Source organism: Lithobates pipiens, unplaced genomic scaffold (assembly GCF_037356315.1).
Source record: "Lithobates pipiens isolate NorthernLeopardFrog02 unplaced genomic scaffold, aLitPip1_a1.2 Scaffold_18, whole genome shotgun sequence".
In the NCBI taxonomy this organism is placed as follows: domain Eukaryota; kingdom Metazoa; phylum Chordata; class Amphibia; order Anura; family Ranidae; genus Lithobates; species Lithobates pipiens.
In genome coordinates, this window is record NW_027507758.1 from 367,062,721 (window position 1) to 367,085,084 (window position 22,364).

General features: G+C 38.6%; 2 protein-coding genes across 5 annotated transcripts in view; both read right to left on the minus strand.

The window, feature by feature from the left end:
• LOC143988218 (titin-like) overlaps positions 1-9,244 on the minus strand; it is a 171,306-nt gene extending 162,062 nt beyond the window's left edge. For all 4 annotated transcript variants that reach the window (XM_077487613.1, XM_077487614.1, XM_077487615.1 and 1 more), the window contains exons 1-5: positions 9,023-9,244; positions 8,582-8,839; positions 8,184-8,441; positions 7,086-7,343; positions 4,728-4,979 (exon numbers count right to left, since the gene is read on the minus strand). In XM_077487613.1, coding sequence (XP_077343739.1) covers positions 4,728-4,979; positions 7,086-7,343; positions 8,184-8,441; positions 8,582-8,711 — 898 coding nt within the window. In that variant the 5' untranslated portion in view covers positions 8,712-8,839; positions 9,023-9,244. The remainder of the gene's footprint in view (positions 1-4,727; positions 4,980-7,085; positions 7,344-8,183; positions 8,442-8,581; positions 8,840-9,022) is intronic.
• Positions 8,713-22,364, minus strand: part of LOC143986726 (tenascin-X-like) — a 69,776-nt gene continuing 56,124 nt past the window's right edge. The window contains exons 17-36 of the mRNA XM_077485133.1: positions 18,070-18,327; positions 17,631-17,888; positions 17,233-17,490; positions 16,792-17,049; positions 16,394-16,651; positions 15,955-16,212; positions 15,557-15,814; positions 15,116-15,373; positions 14,718-14,975; positions 14,277-14,534; positions 13,879-14,136; positions 12,688-12,945; positions 12,290-12,547; positions 11,849-12,106; positions 11,451-11,708; positions 11,010-11,267; positions 10,612-10,869; positions 9,421-9,678; positions 9,004-9,280; positions 8,713-8,839 (exon numbers count right to left, since the gene is read on the minus strand). Coding sequence (XP_077341259.1) covers positions 8,713-8,839; positions 9,004-9,280; positions 9,421-9,678; positions 10,612-10,869; positions 11,010-11,267; positions 11,451-11,708; positions 11,849-12,106; positions 12,290-12,547; positions 12,688-12,945; positions 13,879-14,136; positions 14,277-14,534; positions 14,718-14,975; positions 15,116-15,373; positions 15,557-15,814; positions 15,955-16,212; positions 16,394-16,651; positions 16,792-17,049; positions 17,233-17,490; positions 17,631-17,888; positions 18,070-18,327 — 5,048 coding nt within the window. The remainder of the gene's footprint in view (positions 8,840-9,003; positions 9,281-9,420; positions 9,679-10,611; positions 10,870-11,009; positions 11,268-11,450; positions 11,709-11,848; positions 12,107-12,289; positions 12,548-12,687; positions 12,946-13,878; positions 14,137-14,276; positions 14,535-14,717; positions 14,976-15,115; positions 15,374-15,556; positions 15,815-15,954; positions 16,213-16,393; positions 16,652-16,791; positions 17,050-17,232; positions 17,491-17,630; positions 17,889-18,069; positions 18,328-22,364) is intronic.

Consider the following 22,364-nt stretch of genomic DNA (forward strand, 5'->3'; position numbering starts at 1 on the left):
TTTTTATATTATTCATTTTTGACCTAATCTGATGTTCAACTGTAAAAATCTGCTCAAGTATTTGATTCTCACTTTCAGGCACTAAAGTCTTGTCATGAATTATCAAATGTGTGGCAGAATGTTGTTGGTCAAAATCCCAATTGTCACTTGAAGTAGTGGAACAGACAAGAATAAACCTAAAACACCAAAAGCTCTTGGGATAGTTGACCATGTAATACTGCTAATGTACCACTAGGATCTTAATTCACCCAGGTAGTCATATGAGATAGATGTATATCCAGGAAGCATGTATCCATGAAAACCACAAAGAAAGTTTATTTAAACACACAGTAAAAACTCACACTTTAGAAAAATGCTGATTGTAGGTATCTATGGAAATTCACATAAACAAGCACGAGCTAAAGCGACTGAAGCAGCAAATATGGAGAAAGTTCTCATACCAGCTAGACTGTATGCCAGCCAATGAATCACAACAAACCAGCGTACCAGAAGTAATGTCAAGAGAATCCCAGGACCAGGGCTTGATATAAAAAGTGATGTGATTTGCCCTATCTGTACTATGTGATCACTGTGACCAATCACAGAGATCCACACAACCGTGCACAATGAATGGTATGAATCAAAGCGATTCATTGTGTACAATTGTCATATGATCTGCTGGTTGTGATTGGCCACAGTTATCACATGATACCAGCAGTGGCCGGGACAAGGAATAATGTGGCAGATTGCACCACAGCGTGGCCGGTGGGGCATGTGTGAGGCGTGTTCTGGGAGGACTTCATTTTTTTTTGTGGATTTCATGGATATATGCTTTCTGGATATACAGCTATGACTGCCTGGGTGCATTAAGATCCTAATGGTACATTAGCACTGGTACATGGTCAACTATCCCAAGTTTTTTATTAAAGCTTTTTACAATCTGAAATATGTCATTTGAATTGTGTCACTGTATGCTAGTCTACTGAGACTGTAAGTTACAGCTATCTTGTCACAGCTGGATCAGTTCTAGAGATCACAATTTCAGTGGTTACATTGGGGAGGTAGAACAAGTTGGAATGATGCCTGAGCTCATCTCTATTTCTACATTGCCTTGAGTAGCAGAGCATTTATTTAATTTTGCCAAAGTCCTGTGAATTATACTTTTTAGCATTTGTAGTCTACCCTTTTAAAGGGATTAAAGTGGTTGTAAACCCTAGAAAAGACCCCCCCCCCCAAAAAAAAAACCTGCAAGACAAAGGCATAATGAGCTAGTATGCATAGCATACTAGCTCATTATGAATTACTTACCTGAGATCAAAGCCCCCGCTACGGTGCCACAGCACTGGCCGGCAAAATTTCTCCCCAGAGTTACTTCCAGATATCACGACTCCGACGCTGTGATTGTTATGCGCGCAGGAGCCGCCGGTAACGGCACAGTCTAGCTGAAGCAACGGCACGTACTGCCATTGCTTCGGTGCGCAAATACAGGGGATATCTCCTAAACCGTGCAGGTTTAGGAGATATCCAGTGTAGCTACAGGTATGCCTAATTATAGGCTTACCTGTAAACAAAAGTGGTTGTTATTATTTACATCCCCCCATATATTTACTGCAAATATATTATCAATAAAGTCTTCTGATTAAATTATATCACATTAGTGTGATGTTTAACTATAAGGAAAACAGAAATGGAAGACGCGTACACCTAGTGCATTACCAAAGATAATTTAATAAAAAAAATGTTTTATATAAAAGTGGGTACTCACAAAATGCAACTGACAAAAGGGCTAAAAAACAATGCATGGACAAGCACAGAACACGGGGTACAACTTACGCATTTCGGGGGCGCACCCCCTTCCTCAGAGCTTTGGTAATGCACTAGGTGTGCGCGCCTTCCATTTCTGTTTTTCTTGTAGTTCCTTTCAGATTACCCCATCTGAGCAAGGCAGCATCCACCCAGTTTTGGATACCATATATACCTTTCACACCACCATTTTATTTGACATCTGTTACTCTACACCTTGGAAGACCTATTAGTGCTGGAAGTGACTGTGATTTTTATGTATGTGTAACGCTACTTCTGTAGGAGCCGCAGAAATACTGTCCATGTCATCCCTATTGCCGGGACCCAACATTACATTAAAGCCTCAAGCAGTTTTAAAAGACTTTTATTCCTTTAGAAATGTCATTTTGTGCAGGGACGGTTCTAAGCACAGGAAACACGCTCCACTTTACAGGCTTACTATTGACACCCCCCCACCCCTTGGGTGTTGGTGGTGCCCTAAGCTAAACATATTCTTGGAATCTAGCATCATAAAGATTCAGGAGGAATAGGATAGGCAGCACCAACTCTTCTGTATGATGTGGCTTAACATGGCCAGGAGCAGAAAAAAAAAGGACAAGCGTGCCCCGCAGCCACCTGCAGAGGATTCACCATGTCCATGACCACCACTGTTGACTGTAGACACAGAGGCTGCTTGCACTCTTTTAGTGGCCTGTGAGTGTCTGCCTCTCCTTGGTGGCCTTCCGGACATGATGGTTTTTTTTGTATTATATACTGTGTACACCACCTGCACTGTATTAGAAACTGGACATCAGCTGCACTGTATTAGAAACTGTACACCAATGTACTGTATACATATACATTTTCCAAATAAAATACTAAAAATCTGTGTTGTGTACCACCCCTCTTATACTGTTAATCTTTAGATAAACTCATCGAAATGAAAGGTGGGTTGTGTTGTCGCCCCCCCCCCCCCCTGCACACACAGTTTGCTCCCAGCTGGAGTGTCTGGGGGTGTAGAACAGTGCCCTAAACTCGATGCTTAGCACTTAGTATTGTTTATATTGTTCACCTAAGTCTGTTGTCATATGTCTATATTCAAATGATTCTCATTACTGTATCTCATTGTATGACCAATTCTGTTTAATATTCTGTTTTGTGAAAAACTTCAATAAAAACATTGAAACAAAAAAAGCCGAAAAAAACTTTACCTTTATCTATATTGATTTTCACAATTCTTTGAGTGTTCTATTTGTACCAATCCTTTTTTTTAGCAGTAACACAGTATAGAAGTACATAATACAGTGTGTTATCATGCACTCCCTAACCTAATGTGTCCCTCACGTCTAACTTGTATCTGATGGCTGCAACCAAAATATTGTGTTCCCATAATTGCAAACAAGCGTATCTTCACGATCACATGACTTCCACAAGAGTGAAGGTGGAAAAACTGTGGGATATGAGAAGCACATTTAAAGGGAAAAATATTTGAAAGAAGAAAAACACTACTAATTGAACATTATTTGAATGGGATTGTCACATTTGTTTTATTTTATTGTACACAAGAAAGGTTGTCACTGAATAATGAAAGCAGTTTTATGGTTTGAAAGTAAGTTTTTGGTTTCAAAACATTATTGGATTGCACACGGATAGGCACAGCCAACACTTTTGGTTTTATTTTGTTTGCCGTATAGAATATATAATATAATATTTATTTACAAAAAAATATATTATTACAGATATTGCTATTGGATTTACCGTACTTATCAGCATATAACACACACTTTTTACCCCTGAAAATAGAGGGTAAACAGTGCCTGCGTGTTATATGCCGATATATTTTTTTACCAACGGCAGTGGAAGGGGGGGGCGGGGATTGGGAGGTCTGCCCTGGGTGGCACACATTGGGGGGTGTCAGCCCCTTCTCCTACACTGCTTTTCCTGTGTCACTGTCATTGTAAAACAAAGCTTCTAAATACCTCAATAGCTTGTTTTTTTTCTGGCTGCTCTCCTCCTCCCCCTCCTCCGAGTGTAGCTTTAGATTGGAGGAGGAGAGTGGTCACATGAACATCTATGAAACATCAGAGGAGAGCAATCATGTGACTGGGTCATTGAAAGAGCAAAGCTAATGAGGTATTTAGAAACTTTGTTTTACAATGACAATGACACAGGAGAAGCAGTGTAGAAGAGGATGGCAGTGATTTTTTCTTAACTGTAGAGAGTATAATGGCAGTGCTGCCCCAGGAGTCTGGGGGGTCTCCTGAGAGTGCAGGGTGGCTGTCTACATTGCATAGGGAGGGGAGCTGTGTACTGTGCAGGGGGGGGGGGGTGGCTGTGTACTGTGCAGGGGGAGGGGGGCTGTGAAATTTTTTTTTCTTAAACTTCCCTCTTAAAATTGGGGTGCGTGTTATATGCATATGCGTGTTTTACACCAATAAATACAATAATTTAGCCTAGGTTCACACTATTGCTACTACATGCTCATGCATTTTTTTGTGTGTTTTTGATGCATTTTAATGCTGTTTTTTGCAGGAGGGAAAGACTGGTTGTTAGTCACAAAATCCTCCCAAAAATGCACTAAAATTGCATGTACATGTTTCCTTCATGTGCTTTTCATGCGCTCACATTGAAATCTATGGGGCACCTGCACCTTTTTAAAATTCACACCGTTTGCACCATTTTTCACTGATGCAAATGGGCACCATAGATAATTATTTGATCCATTCTAGTGCATTCAGAGCAACAGCAGACACAGAAGAAATCACACTAGTGTATTATACATACTGTCTTTTGGTAGTGACGGCTACAGAAATCTAATTATATAAAACATAACATAGATAACAAACATTATATACTTATGCTGAATTAAGGTTTCTCTGCGTGAATTTGTAAATCTACTGATATCTAAGTTGGTCCACAATTATTGGTACTTCTATGCAGTTGTTCATCTATTTATCGCTACTCACTTGTATAAGTGGGTGTAATCTCGGCTTCTCCTTGCACATCTGGCCCAGTGACTGCTATTATTTGGACACTGTATTGCTTTCCTGGTGTCAGTCCTTGTATGGAAATGGACTGTGAGGTTGTCGTATTTGGAAATATACCTTCAGGCACCTCTATTTTATAGTAGCTGTAATTACCATCTGGTGGAAGCCAACTCAGGTCAACAGATTCAGTAGTTACATTTGTAATTAGGACATTTCTCACCATACCAGGTTCTAGATTTAAAAAAAATGCATTTGAGGTTTGAAACTTGAACTTTAAAACATCAAAATAAATATATAAATATCTGTTTTAGTATTCCAGAATGATACTCCAGAAAGAATTAACTGAATGTATTTTCTTCCAACTGAATTATCAGATAATAAGATAAAAAGTATATATAAAAAGGTTATGCAGATTTTTTGAAAGAAGGGGAAATAGATCTGGCGCTATACCCTTAAATGCAAAATAATTAATACCAATAAACTGAAACAAATAGTGAAAGAATGGTGAAAAAATATATATAAAAAATGATCAGCACGCTTGTAAATAATGAGCTAATCTTATGAAACATAAAATATAAAATATAAAGCCCAACAGTATCATATAAAAAGCCCAAAAGGACCGTGCTTATTCTAAGCGCCTAGACCACTCTAGGTGCCATATATCAGGTGCTTAGTATACTAGTTTCCACCAAATAATAGTGGCACCAAATAATAGTAATAAGTTAAGGCTTAGAACTGCATATCGCACAAGGCACATAGTTTAGGAATATGTAAAACAAAGTTTAGGACTCAGGAATGCGTAACACACAGGGCTCAGGAGTGTGTATAGTGCAGTTGTGAGATTTGCATATCACACAGAAAAAAATCTGCAAAAGGTACAGTTTAATGTGAAGCGTCCCTTTTTTTTAGGACTATGCAACATATAGCCCTGTGTACACATCCACAGGTCTTTAAAATGTAACATACATTGTAAAAGATATGTAACATACAGCACAGCATACAGAGTATAGCGGTTCTTGAGTCTGTAATGTAATGTTCAAGGTGTATTAAAAAATTCTTACCACTGTACCCTGCATACTGTGCCATACATTATATACTCTTGGTCACTGAACCATGTATGCTTTACAGTTCCCCGGAAAATTTCCCTGCTCTGCCCTAAGCAAAAATTCTCACCTCTGCAAACCTCTTAGCTTACCTCTGCCACCCTCATTCACAGCTCCCCTCTTTTTTCCCCTGTCCACAGTTGAACTCTGCATCCCTATCCACAGTTAACCTTAGCACCCCCATCCACAATGCACCTTTGCCCTCCTTGTCAAAATCTAACCTCTGTACCCCTCCAACCACAGCTTACACTCCCAGTCCACAACTCACCTCTGCTTCCCTATTCTCATTGTCTCTGCCCCCTCCCCTCTTCACCCCAATCTAAAGCATAGCCAAATCCACAGCTCTTACCACTGCCACGTTTCACCTCTGCACCACTAGCATCCCCCACATCTCTCACCCTGCACAATCTGCTCCACAGCTTTCTGTTTGCACAACCTGCCTTCTGCAGCGCTTACCTCTGCACAAATCTCCCCTTACCCAGTTCTCCTCTCTGCACAGATCACCCCCACCCAGCTCTCCTCTCTGCTCAAATTCCCCCCAAATCCCCTCTCTGCATGAATTCCCCCCACACACACACTTTCCCAGTTCTCCTCTCTGAAAAATCCCCCCCAGCTTTCCTTTCTGCACAAATTATGCCCCACCTCTCCTCTCTTCTAAAATCTTTCCCAGCTCCCCTCTCTGCATAAATTTACTCCGCCCCCCACACACACACACTTTACCAGTTCTCCTCTCTGTAAAACACCCCCCCAGCTCCCATCTTTTCTAAAATCCCCCCCAGCTCCCATATCTGCATAATCTGCATAAATTCTGCTCCCCCGCCATACACACACTTTCCCGATTCTCCACTCTGCAAAATCCCCCCCCCCCCCCCGCAGCTCTCCTCTCAGCATACCCCCCCCCCCCCCCAGCTCTCTTCTCTGCTGAATTTTATCCCCCAGCTCTCTTCAACTCCCTTACCTCGCCACCACTGTATATGATATGTGCAGGCAATTTTTTTTTTAACTCGGCACAGTACAGTGTGACGATTGGAAAGCTCTTTTTTATTCTGATATTCAAATGCATCAAGTGACTGGTAAACTGCAATATATTACATTTTTTTTATTTGGTTTAGATACACTTGAACAGATTAGTGCATACATTTCTCTTTTTAAACTCTAATCTCATCAGTACCTTAGCATATTTAAATTACTTTGATCACTGGGTTTCACGATGTCATACTTAGAGATTACTCACGTGTGTACACATTTATTGCATATATTTCTCCAGGGATAACATCACCCTTAACTAGAACATTGATGAGAACTGTGTAATAATTTCCAGCTATCAGGCCACCAAGATTAGCAGAAGTTGCAGATACATTTATACTTAATGCTGGCACTCCTAAGATCTGCACGGAATAATAACTGACATTTCCATCTGGTTTCTCCCAACTTAGAGATATAGAGGAGGTGTTGACATTATTAGTGACCAGATTCTTTATTATGCCAGGCTCTGAGAAGTAAACATAAATGACAACAGGATGAACATGTTTAATCCATTACATGTTTAATTCATTACATTACAATTCAGACAGGGGCAGGGCACAGACACCATAGCTCTTTCCTGAGTGGCTCTGTCATGAGTGATGCACAGTTTCACCTCTGCAGTTATCAATTCTGATCATGTCTTCTCTGTTTGCTGTACAGGCAAATGATTTCTATCCATCTGTACACTCTACTCTGCTGAACTATCTGACCTTGCTGTATCATTTTTGGTAAATGTCTTCTGCTGCCATATCTTTAAACTTCTATATTTAATGCTAGCTCTATAACAAACACACTGTAATAGCAACATTACTGGTGATTGATTCTCAACCCCATTTGGCTCGGGTGAAAAAGAGAGATAATGATCTTTACGACCCTAGCATGTGTCTATAGCTGGTCTGGTATTGGCCATCTTCTCTCTTATATTCAGGTGTCTCAAATCAGACTCTAGAATAATTTAGAAATGCATGCCTGCTTACTCTCCCTTAAATTTAAAGCAGCCTATGGGGTGGCACAGACACCATGGCTCTTTCCTGAGTGGCTATGTCACGAGTGGTTTGCAGTTTCACCACAGCAGTTTAAGGAAAGCAGGATAACTAAGGCTGGATGAAGATACAACAAGAACTCTGCTCCACTCTGAAAGATGGCAAGCAAACCAGCATTTGACATTTATTTTATATGAAGTCAGATTGCCACTCTCTAGCCACTAACATGTTTCTTCCTCTCTTCCTTCTCAAATTGGTAGTAAAACAAATGTAAAAGAAAATGTATGGAAATAGATTTTTCGCTGGGTTTAGTGTAAACTTACTTGTGTATTCAGCTATCATAACATTTTTTCCTTGTACATTATTTTCACCGACACGGGCAGAGACCAGAAAGGTGTAATAATTTCCAGGTGTCAGGCCTTCTATTATATCATAAGTTGTAGTTGCAATTGTATTAAAACGTGGATCTTCCAGGATTTGGATGTAATAAGAACTGACATTTCCATCTGGTTTGTCCCATCTCAGAGATATAGAAGTGGTGGTGATATTCTCTGCTGTCAGGTTCTTCACTACTCCAGGTACTACAGTGCAGACACAAACAGGCCGTGTATAAATATGTAATATGAAGGACAGTAAATATCAAATATGACCCTACATTACCATATACAGAACATGGTGCAATAACAAAAAATACATATTATCTAAACCAGCAATAACTTACTAGTGTAATTAGATACAATATCATATCCCCCTTGCAAATTATTTTCTCCAACTTGAGCATAGACCAGAATGGTGTAATAATTTCCAGGTGTTAGGATTTCAATTGTATAAGACGTTGTTGTTACATTCATATCAAAGGTTGGATCTTCCAGGATCTGGATAAAATAAGAACTGGCATTTCCATCTGGTTTCTCCCAGCTCAGAGATATAGAAGTGGTGGTGATATTCTCTGTCTTCAGGTTCTTCACCACTCCAGGTTCTACAATGTACACAATAGTACATAGTAATGGTTAGTGTGTATGAAACATCCTAGGCTTGTAAGAGCCATAAGACATGTAATAATTTCATATGTCCTTTATTGACTTTGTAAAAACGCGTTGAAACAATAGTAAAAGAAAAAGTATGGAATTTTTTTTTGTTAACGAGTCTAGTGAAAACTTACTTGTGTATAAAGCTATCACAGTATTATTTCCTTGTACATTATTTTCACCAACACGGGCAGAGATCAGAAAGGTGTAATAATTTCCAGGTGTCAGGCCTTCTATTATATCATAAGTTGTAGTTGCAATTGTATTAAACCGTGAATCTTCCAGGATTTGGATGTAATAAGAACTGACATTTCCATCTGGTTTGTCCCATCTCAGAGATATAGAAGTGGTGGTGATATTCTCTGCTTTCAGGTTCTTCACTACTTCAGGTACTACAGTGCAGACACAAACATGGCGTGTATAAATATGTAATATGAAGGACAGTAAATATCAAATATGACTCTACATTACCATTTACAGAACATGGTACAATAACAAAAAATACATATTATCTAAAACTGCAATAACTTACTAGTGTAATTAAATACAATGTCATATTCCCCTTGCACATTATTTTCTCCAACTTGAGCATAGACCAGGATGGTGTAATAATTTCCAGGTGTTAGGATTTCAATTGTATAAGACGTTGTTGTTACATTCATATCAAAGGTTGGATCTTCCAGGATCTGGATAAAATAAGAACTGGCATTTCCATCTGGTTTCTCCCAGCTCAGAGATATAGAAGTGGTGGTGATATTCTCTGTCTTCAGGTTCTTCACCACTCCAGGTTCTACAATATACACAATAGTAAATAGTGATGGTTAGCAGTGGCGTAACTAGAACCTTCAGGGCCCCGATGCAAGAAACCATGAAGGGCCCCCAGGAAACCCCAGCCAGGGCCCTTCCCTCCGAGTCCGGCGGTGGAACTCCAGGGTGCGGTCACAGGTATGACCTTTGTGAGTCCTGTAGTTCCACCACTGGCATCAGTAGTTTTTTTTTAATTATTTTATTTTTTTATCTGGCTGGCTGAGAATGGATGGATGGAAGAGTATTGCTGAGTATCGGACTGAGCGGCAATGCATAGAGCAGGAGAGGGGTACTCTGAGGAGCCGGCCGAAGACAAAGGTCATGCAGGGAATGCACAACTAAAGAGCAGCCAGTGCGATAGTCGAGCATGGAGCTCTGCTAGTCACCCTCTACCTCCAGCCACCCGTGTGCATGGTGCACTGGTACCCCTACCCTGTTTCCCCTAAAATAAGACCTAGCGTGATTGTCAGTGCTGGCTACAATATAAGCCCTACCACCCAAATAAGCCCTACTCTTTTTCCTCAAAAATAAGCCCTACCCTGAAAAGAAGACCTACAAGGACTTTAACTAGGGCTTTTTTGGGGGGTAGGGCTTTTATTGAAGCTATCACCGACAATCACACTAGGTCTTATTTTAGGGGAAACAGGGTAGCTGCCTATGCTGCTACAGGCCATATGTAGAGGGGGGCTGCATGGGCCCCCTGCAGCACAGGGCCCAGTTGCGGTCGCGACTGCTGCACCCCCTATAGTTACGCCCCTGATGGTTAGTATGTGTGAAACATCCTTGGCTTGTAAGAGCCATAAGACATGCAATGATTTCATATGTCCTTTATAGACTTTGTAAAAAAGTGTTGAAACAATTGTAAAAGAAAAAGTATGGATTTTTTTTTTTGTTAACGGGTCTAGTGTAAACTTACTTGTGTATAAAGCTATCACAGTATTATTTCCTTGTACATTATTTTCACCGACACGGGCAGAGACCAGAAAGGTGTAATAATTTCCAGGTGTCAGGCCTTCTATTATATCATAAGTTGTAGTTGCAATTGTATTAAAACGTGGATCTTCCAGGATTTGGATGTAATAAGAACTGACATTTCCATCTGGTTTGTCCCATCCCAGAGATATAGAAGTGGTGGTGATATTCTCTGCTGTCAGATTCTTCACTACTCCAGGTACTACAGTGCAGACACAAACAGGCCGTGTATAAATATGTAATATGAAGGACAGTAAATATCAAATATGACCCTACATTACCATATACAGAACATGGTGCAATAACAAAAAACACATATTATCTAAAACAGCAATAACTTACTAGTGTAATTAGATACAATATCATATTCCCCTTGCACATTATTTTCTCCAACTTGAGCATAGACCAGGATAGTGTAATAATTTCCAGGTGTTAGGATTTCAATTGTATAAGACGTTGTTGTTACATTCATATGAAAGGTTGGATCTTCCAGGATCTGGATAAAATAAGAACTGGCATTTCCATCTGGTTTCTCCCAGCTCAGAGATATAGAAGTGGTGGTGATATTCTCTGTCTTCAGGTTCTTCACCACTCCAGGTTCTACAATGTACACAATAGTAAATAGTGTTGGTTAGTATGTATGAAACATCCTCGGCTTGTAAGAGCCCTAAGACATGTAATGATTTTCATATGTCCTTTTTTGACTTTGTAAAAACCCGTTGAAACAATAGTAAAAGAAAAAGTATGGAATTTTTTTTGTTAACGGGTCTAGTGTAAACTTACTTGTGTATAAAGCTATCACAGTATTATTTCCTTGTACATTATTTTCACCAACACGGGCAGAGACCAGAAAGGTGTAATAATTTCCAGGTGTCAGGCCTTCTATTATATCATAAGTTGTAGTTGCAATTGTATTAAACCGTGGATCTTCCAGGATTTGGATGTAATAAGAACTGACATTTCCATCTGGTTTGTCCCATCTCAGAGATATAGAAGTGGTGGTGATATTCTCTGCTGTCAGGTTCTTCACTACTCCAGGTACTACAATGCAGACACAAACAGGCCGTGTATAAATATGTAATATGAAGGACAGTAACTATCAAATATGACCCTACATTACCATATACAGAACATGGTGCAATAACAAAAAATACATATTATCTAAACCAGCAATAACTTACTAGTGTAATTAGATACAATATCATATCCCCCTTGCAAATTATTTTCTCCAACTTGAGCATAGACCAGAATGGTGTAATAATTTCCAGGTGTTAGGATTTCAATTGTATAAGACGTTGTTGTTACATTCATATCAAAGGTTGGATCTTCCAGGATCTGGATAAAATAAGAACTGGCATTTCCATCTGGTTTCTCCCAGCTCAGAGATATAGAAGTGGTGGTGATATTCTCTGTCTTCAGGTTCTTCACCACTCCAGGTTCTACAATGTACACAATAGTACATAGTAATGGTTAGTGTGTATGAAACATCCTAGGCTTGTAAGAGCCATAAGACATGTAATAATTTCATATGTCCTTTATTGACTTTGTAAAAACGCGTTGAAACAATAGTAAAAGAAAAAGTATGGAATTTTTTTTTGTTAACGAGTCTAGTGAAAACTTACTTGTGTATAAAGCTATCACAGTATTATTTCCTTGTACATTATTTTCACCAACACGGGCAGAGATCAGAAAGGTGTAATAATTTCCAGGTGTCAGGCCTTCTATTATATCATAAGTTGTAGTTGCAATTGTATTAAACCGTGAATCTTCCAGGATTTGGATGTAATAAGAACTGACATTTCCATCTGGTTTGTCCCATCTCAGAGATATAGAAGTGGTGGTGATATTCTCTGCTGTCAGGTTCTTCACTACTTCAGGTACTACAGTGCAGACACAAACAGGGCGTGTATAAATATGTAATATGAAGGACAGTAAATATCAAATATGACTCTACATTACCATTTACAGAACATGGTACAATAACAAAAAATACATATTATCTAAAACTGCAATAACTTACTAGTGTAATTAAATACAATGTCATATTCCCCTTGCACATTATTTTCTCCAACTTGAGCATAGACCAGGATGGTGTAATAATTTCCAGGTGTTAGGATTTCAATTGTATAAGACGTTGTTGTTACATTCATATCAAAGGTTGGATCTTCCAGGATCTGGATAAAATAAGAACTGGCATTTCCATCTGGTTTCTCCCAGCTCAGAGATATAGAAGTGGTGGTGATATTCTCTGTCTTCAGGTTCTTCACCACTCCAGGTTCTACAATATACACAATAGTAAATAGTGATGGTTAGCAGTGGCGTAACTAGAACCTTCAGGGCCCCGATGCAAGAAACCATGAAGGGCCCCCAGGAAACCCCAGCCAGGGCCCTTCCCTCCGAGTCCGGCGGTGGAACTCCAGGGTGCGGTCACAGGTATGACCTTTGTGAGTCCTGTAGTTCCACCACTGGCATCAGTAGTTTTTTTTTAATTATTTTATTTTTTTATCTGGCTGGCTGAGAATGGATGGATGGAAGAGTATTGCTGAGTATCGGACTGAGCGGCAATGCATAGAGCAGGAGAGGGGTACTCTGAGGAGCCGGCCGAGGACAAAGGTCATGCAGGGAATGCACAACTAAAGAGCAGCCAGTGCGATAGTCGAGCATGGAGCTCTGCTAGTCACCCTCTACCTCCAGCCACCCGTGTGCATGGTGCACTGGTACCCCTACCCTGTTTCCCCTAAAATAAGACCTAGCGTGATTGTCAGTGCTGGCTACAATATAAGCCCTACCACCCAAATAAGCCCTACTCTTTTTCCTCAAAAATAAGCCCTACCCTGAAAAGAAGACCTACAAGGACTTTAACTAGGGCTTTTTTGGGGGGTAGGGCTTTTATTGAAGCTATCACCGACAATCACACTAGGTCTTATTTTAGGGGAAACAGGGTAGCTGCCTATGCTGCTACAGGCCATATGTAGAGGGGGGCTGCATGGGCCCCCTGCAGCACAGGGCCCAGTTGCGGTCGCGACTGCTGCACCCCCTATAGTTACGCCCCTGATGGTTAGTATGTGTGAAACATCCTTGGCTTGTAAGAGCCATAAGACATGCAATGATTTCATATGTCCTTTATAGACTTTGTAAAAAAGTGTTGAAACAATTGTAAAAGAAAAAGTATGGATTTTTTTTTTTGTTAACGGGTCTAGTGTAAACTTACTTGTGTATAAAGCTATCACAGTATTATTTCCTTGTACATTATTTTCACCGACACGGGCAGAGACCAGAAAGGTGTAATAATTTCCAGGTGTCAGGCCTTCTATTATATCATAAGTTGTAGTTGCAATTGTATTAAAACGTGGATCTTCCAGGATTTGGATGTAATAAGAACTGACATTTCCATCTGGTTTGTCCCATCCCAGAGATATAGAAGTGGTGGTGATATTCTCTGCTGTCAGATTCTTCACTACTCCAGGTACTACAGTGCAGACACAAACAGGCCGTGTATAAATATGTAATATGAAGGACAGTAAATATCAAATATGACCCTACATTACCATATACAGAACATGGTGCAATAACAAAAAACACATATTATCTAAAACAGCAATAACTTACTAGTGTAATTAGATACAATATCATATTCCCCTTGCACATTATTTTCTCCAACTTGAGCATAGACCAGGATAGTGTAATAATTTCCAGGTGTTAGGATTTCAATTGTATAAGACGTTGTTGTTACATTCATATGAAAGGTTGGATCTTCCAGGATCTGGATAAAATAAGAACTGGCATTTCCATCTGGTTTCTCCCAGCTCAGAGATATAGAAGTGGTGGTGATATTCTCTGTCTTCAGGTTCTTCACCACTCCAGGTTCTACAATGTACACAATAGTAAATAGTGTTGGTTAGTATGTATGAAACATCCTCGGCTTGTAAGAGCCCTAAGACATGTAATGATTTTCATATGTCCTTTTTTGACTTTGTAAAAACCCGTTGAAACAATAGTAAAAGAAAAAGTATGGAATTTTTTTTGTTAACGGGTCTAGTGTAAACTTACTTGTGTATAAAGCTATCACAGTATTATTTCCTTGTACATTATTTTCACCAACACGGGCAGAGACCAGAAAGGTGTAATAATTTCCAGGTGTCAGGCCTTCTATTATATCATAAGTTGTAGTTGCAATTGTATTAAACCGTGGATCTTCCAGGATTTGGATGTAATAAGAACTGACATTTCCATCTGGTTTGTCCCATCTCAGAGATATAGAAGTGGTGGTGATATTCTCTGCTGTCAGGTTCTTCACTACTCCAGGTACTACAATGCAGACACAAACAGGCCGTGTATAAATATGTAATATGAAGGACAGTAACTATCAAATATGACCCTACATTACCATATACAGAACATGGTGCAATAACAAAAAATACATATTATCTAAAACAGCAATAACTTACTAGTGTAATTAGATACAATATCATATTCCCCTTGCACATTATTTTCTCCAACTTGAGCATAGACCAGAATGGTGTAATAATTTCCAGGTGTTAGGATTTCAATTGTATAAGACGTTGTCGTTACATTCATATCAAAGGTTGGATCTTCCAGGATCTGGATAAAATAAGAACTGGCATTTCCATCTGGTTTCTCCCAGCTCAGAGATATAGAAGTGGTGGTGATATTCTCTGTCTTCAGGTTCTTCACCACTCCAGGTTCTACAATGTATACAATAGTAAATAGTGTTGGTTAGTATGTATGAAACATCCTCGGCTTGTAAGAGCCCTAAGACATGTAATGATTTTCATATGTCCTTTTTTGACTTTGTAAAAACGCGTTGAAACAATAGTAAAAGAAAAAGTATGGAATTTTTTTTGTTAACGGGTCTAGTGTAAACTTACTTGTGTATAAAGCTATCACAGTATTATTTCCTTGTACATTATTTTCACCAACACGGGCAGAGACCAGAAAGGTGTAATAATTTCCAGGTGTCAGGCCTTCTATTATATCATAAGTTGTAGTTGCAATTGTATTAAACCGTGGATCTTCCAGGATTTGGATGTAATAAGAACTGACATTTCCATCTGGTTTGTCCCATCTCAGAGATATAGAAGTGGTGGTGATATTCTCTGCTGTCAGGTTCTTTACTACTTCAGGTACTACAGTGCAGACACAAACAGGCCGTGTATAAATATGTAATATGAAGGATAGTAAATATCAAATATGACCCTACATTACCATATACAGAACATGGTACAATAACAAAAAATGCATATTATCTAAAACAGCAATAACTTACTAGTGTAATTAGATACAATATCATATCCTCCTTGCACATTATTTTCTCCAACTTGAGCATAGATTAGGATGGTGTAATAATTTCCAGGTGTTAGGATTTCAATTGTATAAGACGTTGTTGTTACATTCATATCAAAGGTTGGATCTTCCAGGATCTGGATAAAATAAGAACTGACATTTCCATCTGGTTTCTCCCAGCTCAGAGCTATAGAAGTGGTGGTGATATTCTCTGTCTTCAGGTTCTTCACCACTCCAGGTTCTACAATGTACACAATAGTAAATAGTGATGGTTAGTATGTATGAAACATCCTCGGCTTCTAAGAGCCATAAGACATGTAATTATTTTCATATGTCCTTTTTTTTTTACTTTGTAAAAATGTTTTGAAACAAATGTAAAAGATAAAGTATAGAAATAGATTTTTAGCTGGGTGTAAACTCACTTGTGTATTCAGCTATCACAGTATTATTTCCTTGTACATTATTTTCACCGACACGGGCAGAGACCAGAAAGGTGTAATAATTTCCAGGTGTCAGGCCTTCTATTGTACTATAAGTTGTAGTTACAGTTGTATTGGAATTTGGTTCTCCTATTATTTGTATGTAATATGAACTGACATTTCCATCTGGTTTGTCCCATCTCAGAGATATAGAAGTGGTGGTGATATTCTCTGCTGTCAGGTTCTTCACTACTCCAGGTACTACAATGCAGACACAAACAGGCCGTGTATAAATATGTAATATGAAGGACAGTAACTATCAAATATGACCCTACATTACCATATACAGAACATAGTGCAATAACAAAAAATACATATTATCTAAAACAGCAATAACTTACTAGTGTAATTAGATACAATATCATATTCCCCTTGCACATTATTTTCTCCAACTTGAGCATAGACCAGAATGGTGTAATAATTTCCAGGTGTTAGGATTTCAATTGTATAAGATGTTGTCGTTACATTCATATCAAAGGTTGGATCTTCCAGGATCTGGATAAAATAAGAACTGGCATTTCCATCTGGTTTCTCCCAGCTCAGAGATATAGAAGTGGTGGTGATATTCTCTGTCTTCAGGTTCTTCACCACTCCAGGTTCTACAATGTACACAATAGTAAATAGTGATGGTTAGTATGTATGAAACATCCTCGGCTTCTAAGAGCCATAAGACATGTAATTATTTTCATATGTCCTTTTTTGACTTTGTAAAAACGCGTTGAAACAATAGTAAAAGAAAAAGTATGGAATTTTTTTTGTTAACGGGTCTAGTGTAAACTTACTTGTGTATAAAGCTATCACAGTATTATTTCCTTGTACATTATTTTCACCAACACGGGCAGAGACCAGAAAGGTGTAATAATTTCCAGGTGTCAGGCCTTCTATTATATCATAAGTTGTAGTTGCAATTGTATTAAACCGTGGATCTTCCAGGATTTGGATGTAATAAGAACTGACATTTCCATCTGGTTTGTCCCATCTCAGAGATATAGAAGTGGTAGTGATATTCTCTGCTGTCAGGTTCTTCACTACTCCAGGTACTACAGTGCAGACACAAACAGGCCGTGTATAAATATGTAATATGAAGGATAGTAAATATCAAATATGACCCTACATTACCATATACAGAACATGGTACAATAACAAAAAATGCATATTATCTAAAACAGCAATAACTTACTAGTGTAATTAGATACAATATCATATCCTCCTTGCACATTATTTTCTCCAACTTGAGCATAGACCAGAATGGTGTAATAATTTCCAGGTGTTAGGATTTCAATTGTATAAGACGTTGTCGTTACATTCATATCAAAGGTTGGATCTTCCAGGATCTGGATAAAATAAGAACTGGCATTTCCATCTGGTTTCTCCCAGCTCAGAGATATAGAAGTGGTGGTGATATTCTCTGTCTTCAGGTTCTTCACCACTCCAGGTTCTACAATGTACACAATAGTAAATAGTGATGGTTAGTATGTATGAAACATCCTCGGCTTCTAAGAGCCATAAGACATGTAATTATTTTCATATGTCCTTTTTTTTTTACTTTGTAAAAATGTTTTGAAACAAATGTAAAAGATAAAGTATAGAAATAGATTTTTAGCTGGGTGTAAACTCACTTGTGTATTCAGCTATCACAGTATTATTTCCTTGTACATTATTTTCACCGACACGGGCAGAGACCAGAAAGGTGTAATAATTTCCAGGTGTCAGGCCTTCTATTGTACTATAAGTTGTAGTTACAGTTGTATTGGAATTTGATTCTCCTATTATTTGTATGTAATATGAACTGACATTTCCATCTGGTTTGTCCCATCTCAGAGATATAGAAGTGGTGGTGATATTCTCTGCTGTCAGGTTCTTCACTACTTTGGGTACTATAGTGAAAAAACAAACAAGCCGTGTATAAATATGTAGATTGAAGGATAGTAGGTTTCAAATATGAGGCACATTACTGTTTACAGACCATGGCACTTGCAAGACATTCAGTGTACAGAAGAACGATGAAAATAGGTAAGGCAATAGTTATCTGTTTCTATGATGCATATGACTTACTTGTGTATTCTAATATAGAGTATAGTTTGCTTTGACTTTCATTTTCCCCAACAACAGTTGAGACCACAAAGGTGTAATAAGGTGTAATAATATCCAGGTGTCAGGCCTTCAACTGTATTAGAAGTTGTATTGGCAGTTTTATTAAAAGCTGGATTTCCGAGCACTTGGATGAAATATGAACTGGCATTTCCATTTGGTTTCTCCCAGCTCAGAGATATAGAAGTGGTAGTTATGTTCTTTACTATCAGGATTTTCACTGGTTCAGGTGCTTAAAGTGGTGTTCCAGCCGCATTTATTTTTTTGAAAGGCAGCAGTTTGTAGCTGCTGATTTTTTATAAGGGCACTTACCTGTCCAGCGAACTCGTGATGTTGACCCCCCAGCCCGATCCATCTATCAGATCAGGTGCCGGCGCCGCCCTCTTAACGAAGGGAAAAAGGCAGTGGAGCCCTGTGGCTTCACTGCCCATTTCCTGCTGCGCATGGGCACGTCACTCCGCGCTTTGTGAATGGCCCTGTTGTTTTCTGGGACACACAGCTCACTGAAAAGGAGGAAGCGCCGCGGAATCGGAAGAGCCAGATTAGGAAGACTGCCTAGCAACAGGTGTTTCTGGTAAGTAAAACAATTTTTTTTATATTTTTTTTGAGCATGTTAATGTTATTTTTTATTTTTGGGTGGCCCTCCACTTTAAAAATAGATAAAAAATCAATTGTCATATTTCATTCTAGTAGGTTTATATAAATTTAATTCATAATACCTAGATTTTGATCTGGTCACACACAAGGCAGATGCGTTGTCTACGCTCAACTATGAAGGCCTTGAGTTCACATCAAAGTAAAATTGTGTGTTCACCTAACTTTCTAAGATGACTGCAGGTCCACAGAGCAAGAAACTTGTACAATGGCCAGTAAGGTGTGTAAGAGGAAGGAGGCAGGTCAATGCTCAACCATAAAATCTGTGGTCAGTTTTGTACAATAGAGCATTTGGGACTATCTGAGTGTACTGAAAATAAATAGAACATGACTGTACCTTGGACCAGAAGCCACTTTGTTCAAATGGCAAAACATGGCAGCATTTTTTCAGTGCTTTGAAATGTTAAGTGTCTTTAATTCATAGGCCACAAATTACATTAAAATTTGTTGCATGGATTAACCACTTCAGCTCCGGAGGCTTTACCCCCCTTCATGATCAGGCCATTTTTTGCAATACGGCACTGTTACTTTAACTGACAAATGTGCAGTCGTGCGATGCTGTAAGCAAATAAAATCTTTGTCTTTTTTTCTCCCCACAAATAGAGCTTTCTTTTGGTGGTATTTGTTCACCTATATGTGTTTTATTTTCTGCGCTATAAACAAAAAAAAACACAATTTAAAAAAAAGAAAAATAATATTTTTTAGTTTCTGCTATAAAACATACCTAATAATAAAAAACAAATTTCTATTCAATGTAGGCCAATATGTATTCTGCTACATATTTTTGGTAAAAAAAATCCCGATAAGTGTATATTGATTGGTTTGCGTAAAAGTTATTTTTATTTTTATATATATATATATATATATATATATATATATATATATATATATATATATATATATATCTTTTTTTTTAATACTAATTAAAACAATTAGCGACTTATAGCGGGATTGCGGTGGACAAATAAGATACCTTACTCACACTTTTGACACTTTTTGGGGACCAGTCACACAAATACAGTGATCAATGCCAAAAAAATATGCACCGTCACTGTACTAATGACACTAGCAGGGAAGGGGTTAACGTCAGGGGGTAATCAAAGGGTTAAATGTGTGCCTAGGTTGTACTTACTCATTGTGGGTGGGTGCTTTAACTAGGGGAAGGCAAAGATCTGCATTCCTGCTTTGCAGAATGACAATCTGCCTTGTTTACATGTAGGTCATCTGCGGCAGCGCATGCCCCAGACCCGGAAGTATCAGATCACAGTAACTGTACGGTGGGCGGTCCACAAGTGGTTAAGAAAAGCTGCATAGTTAATGGTATGCAGGACAATGGACTGTTTAATGGTGTGTAAAGTTTCTAAACAATGTGTAAATCAGTATTGTTAGTTGAGTTAAAGAAAAGTGTCATTTGAATCTGAAGCAGATTAATGTACTAGAAGGGGTGGATTGCAATAAACATGGGGCTGATGTATAAAACATTCTCCATGTAGCTATCTTAACCACAAAATGTTTTCCATGTTGTTTATAATATTATTATATCCTATGAACGTCACCTACAGCTAGCGGCCATAACGCTGTCATTTTACTTCATTGTGGTATTTAAAGAAATTATACAGCCTTATGGTCACTAGATGGAGCTGACGATCATAGGAGATAATCATATTACACGCAATATGGCAAATATTAACCACTAGCCGACCAGCCGTCATCATCATCCTGTGGCAGGTCGGCTCTCCTGCGCAAATCATCATAGCTGTTTGCGTTGTTTTAATAACTAAAAGCCATAGAGGTGATCAAATACCATCAAAACAAAGCTCTATTTGTAGGGAAAAAAAGGACGTCAAATTTGTTTGGGTGCAGCATCGCACATCTGCGCAATTGTCAGTTAAAGTGACACAGTGCCGTTTTCGCAAAAAATTGCCTGGTCATTAAGGAGGCAAATCCTTCTGGGGCTGAATTGGTTAAACTTACAATTCAACTCACAGCAGATATCCATACATTCTAGTACACAATTTATGAATTTAGGGTCTGTTCTAAAATGATCTTGCAGGGGAAAGTTGCAGAGGTGCTGAAAAAGATGGATTTCATTGTACAGTATACACTGTAGTTAAAATTGTGTATGAAAGGGGCATTTTGATTTATGAGATATTTATACGGTGCTGTACTGTTCATCCAGGGCACCATTTTCTTTTGATAGGTACGGCAGAACATTTAAATCTAGCAATACGCATTTAGTTTTGTCAGAATGTTTAAACAAATGGAAATCTATTTTTTTTTTAAATCACCATACCTAAACTTGAGTTTTAAATGGTTGTTATATTAATACTAATACTTGTTTATGTTTAAAAATATCAGTCAAGCTGTGTGTTGTAATATTTGCATATGACAGTGAATATGTACTGTAGCTAATTTGTTTCAGACAATATGCCCTTGTACACACGGTCGGACATTCCGACAACAAAATCCGGCGGATTTTTTCAAACGGATTTTGTCCGAAATGGTGTTGCATACACACGGTCGGACAAAGTTGCCGGAAAATCCGATCGTTCGGAACGTGATGGCGTTCGATCATTATGATGGAACTACGTTCAGGCTAGTGGCCAATAGCTTTGGTATCGTAATTTAATCTGAGCATGCGTGGCACTTTGTCCAATCGGAATTCTCTACAAATGATTGAATGAAGTCCGATCGGATCATGTTGTCGGAAAATGTTATATCCAACTCTCAAACTTTGTTGGTCAGACATTCCGACAGAAAAAGTCAGATGGAGCCTGGCTTGCAGTCTATGCTCTAATTCATCCAAAATGTGCTCTATCGGGTTGAGGTCAGGACTCTGTGCAGGTCAGTCCTCCCCCTCCCAAACTTGCTCATCCATGTCTTTATGGACCTTGCTTGTGCACTGGTTCAAATCATTTGGTGGAGGGGGGATTATGGTGGGGTTTTTTTTCAGGGTTATATATATAATGTTCTCTCCATTAGCCATATTTTACAATGGGAACACATTTCACACAATTATTTTTGCTCAGGTTATATTAGAATTAAAACGTAAAGTAAATAGCGTAGCGCTTCTATTAAGTGAATGTGTAATCCCATAAGGAAAATCCGAATACGATCACAGAAAATCTAATTAATCAGTAATCACATAGGAAAATCGGTAATCACATGG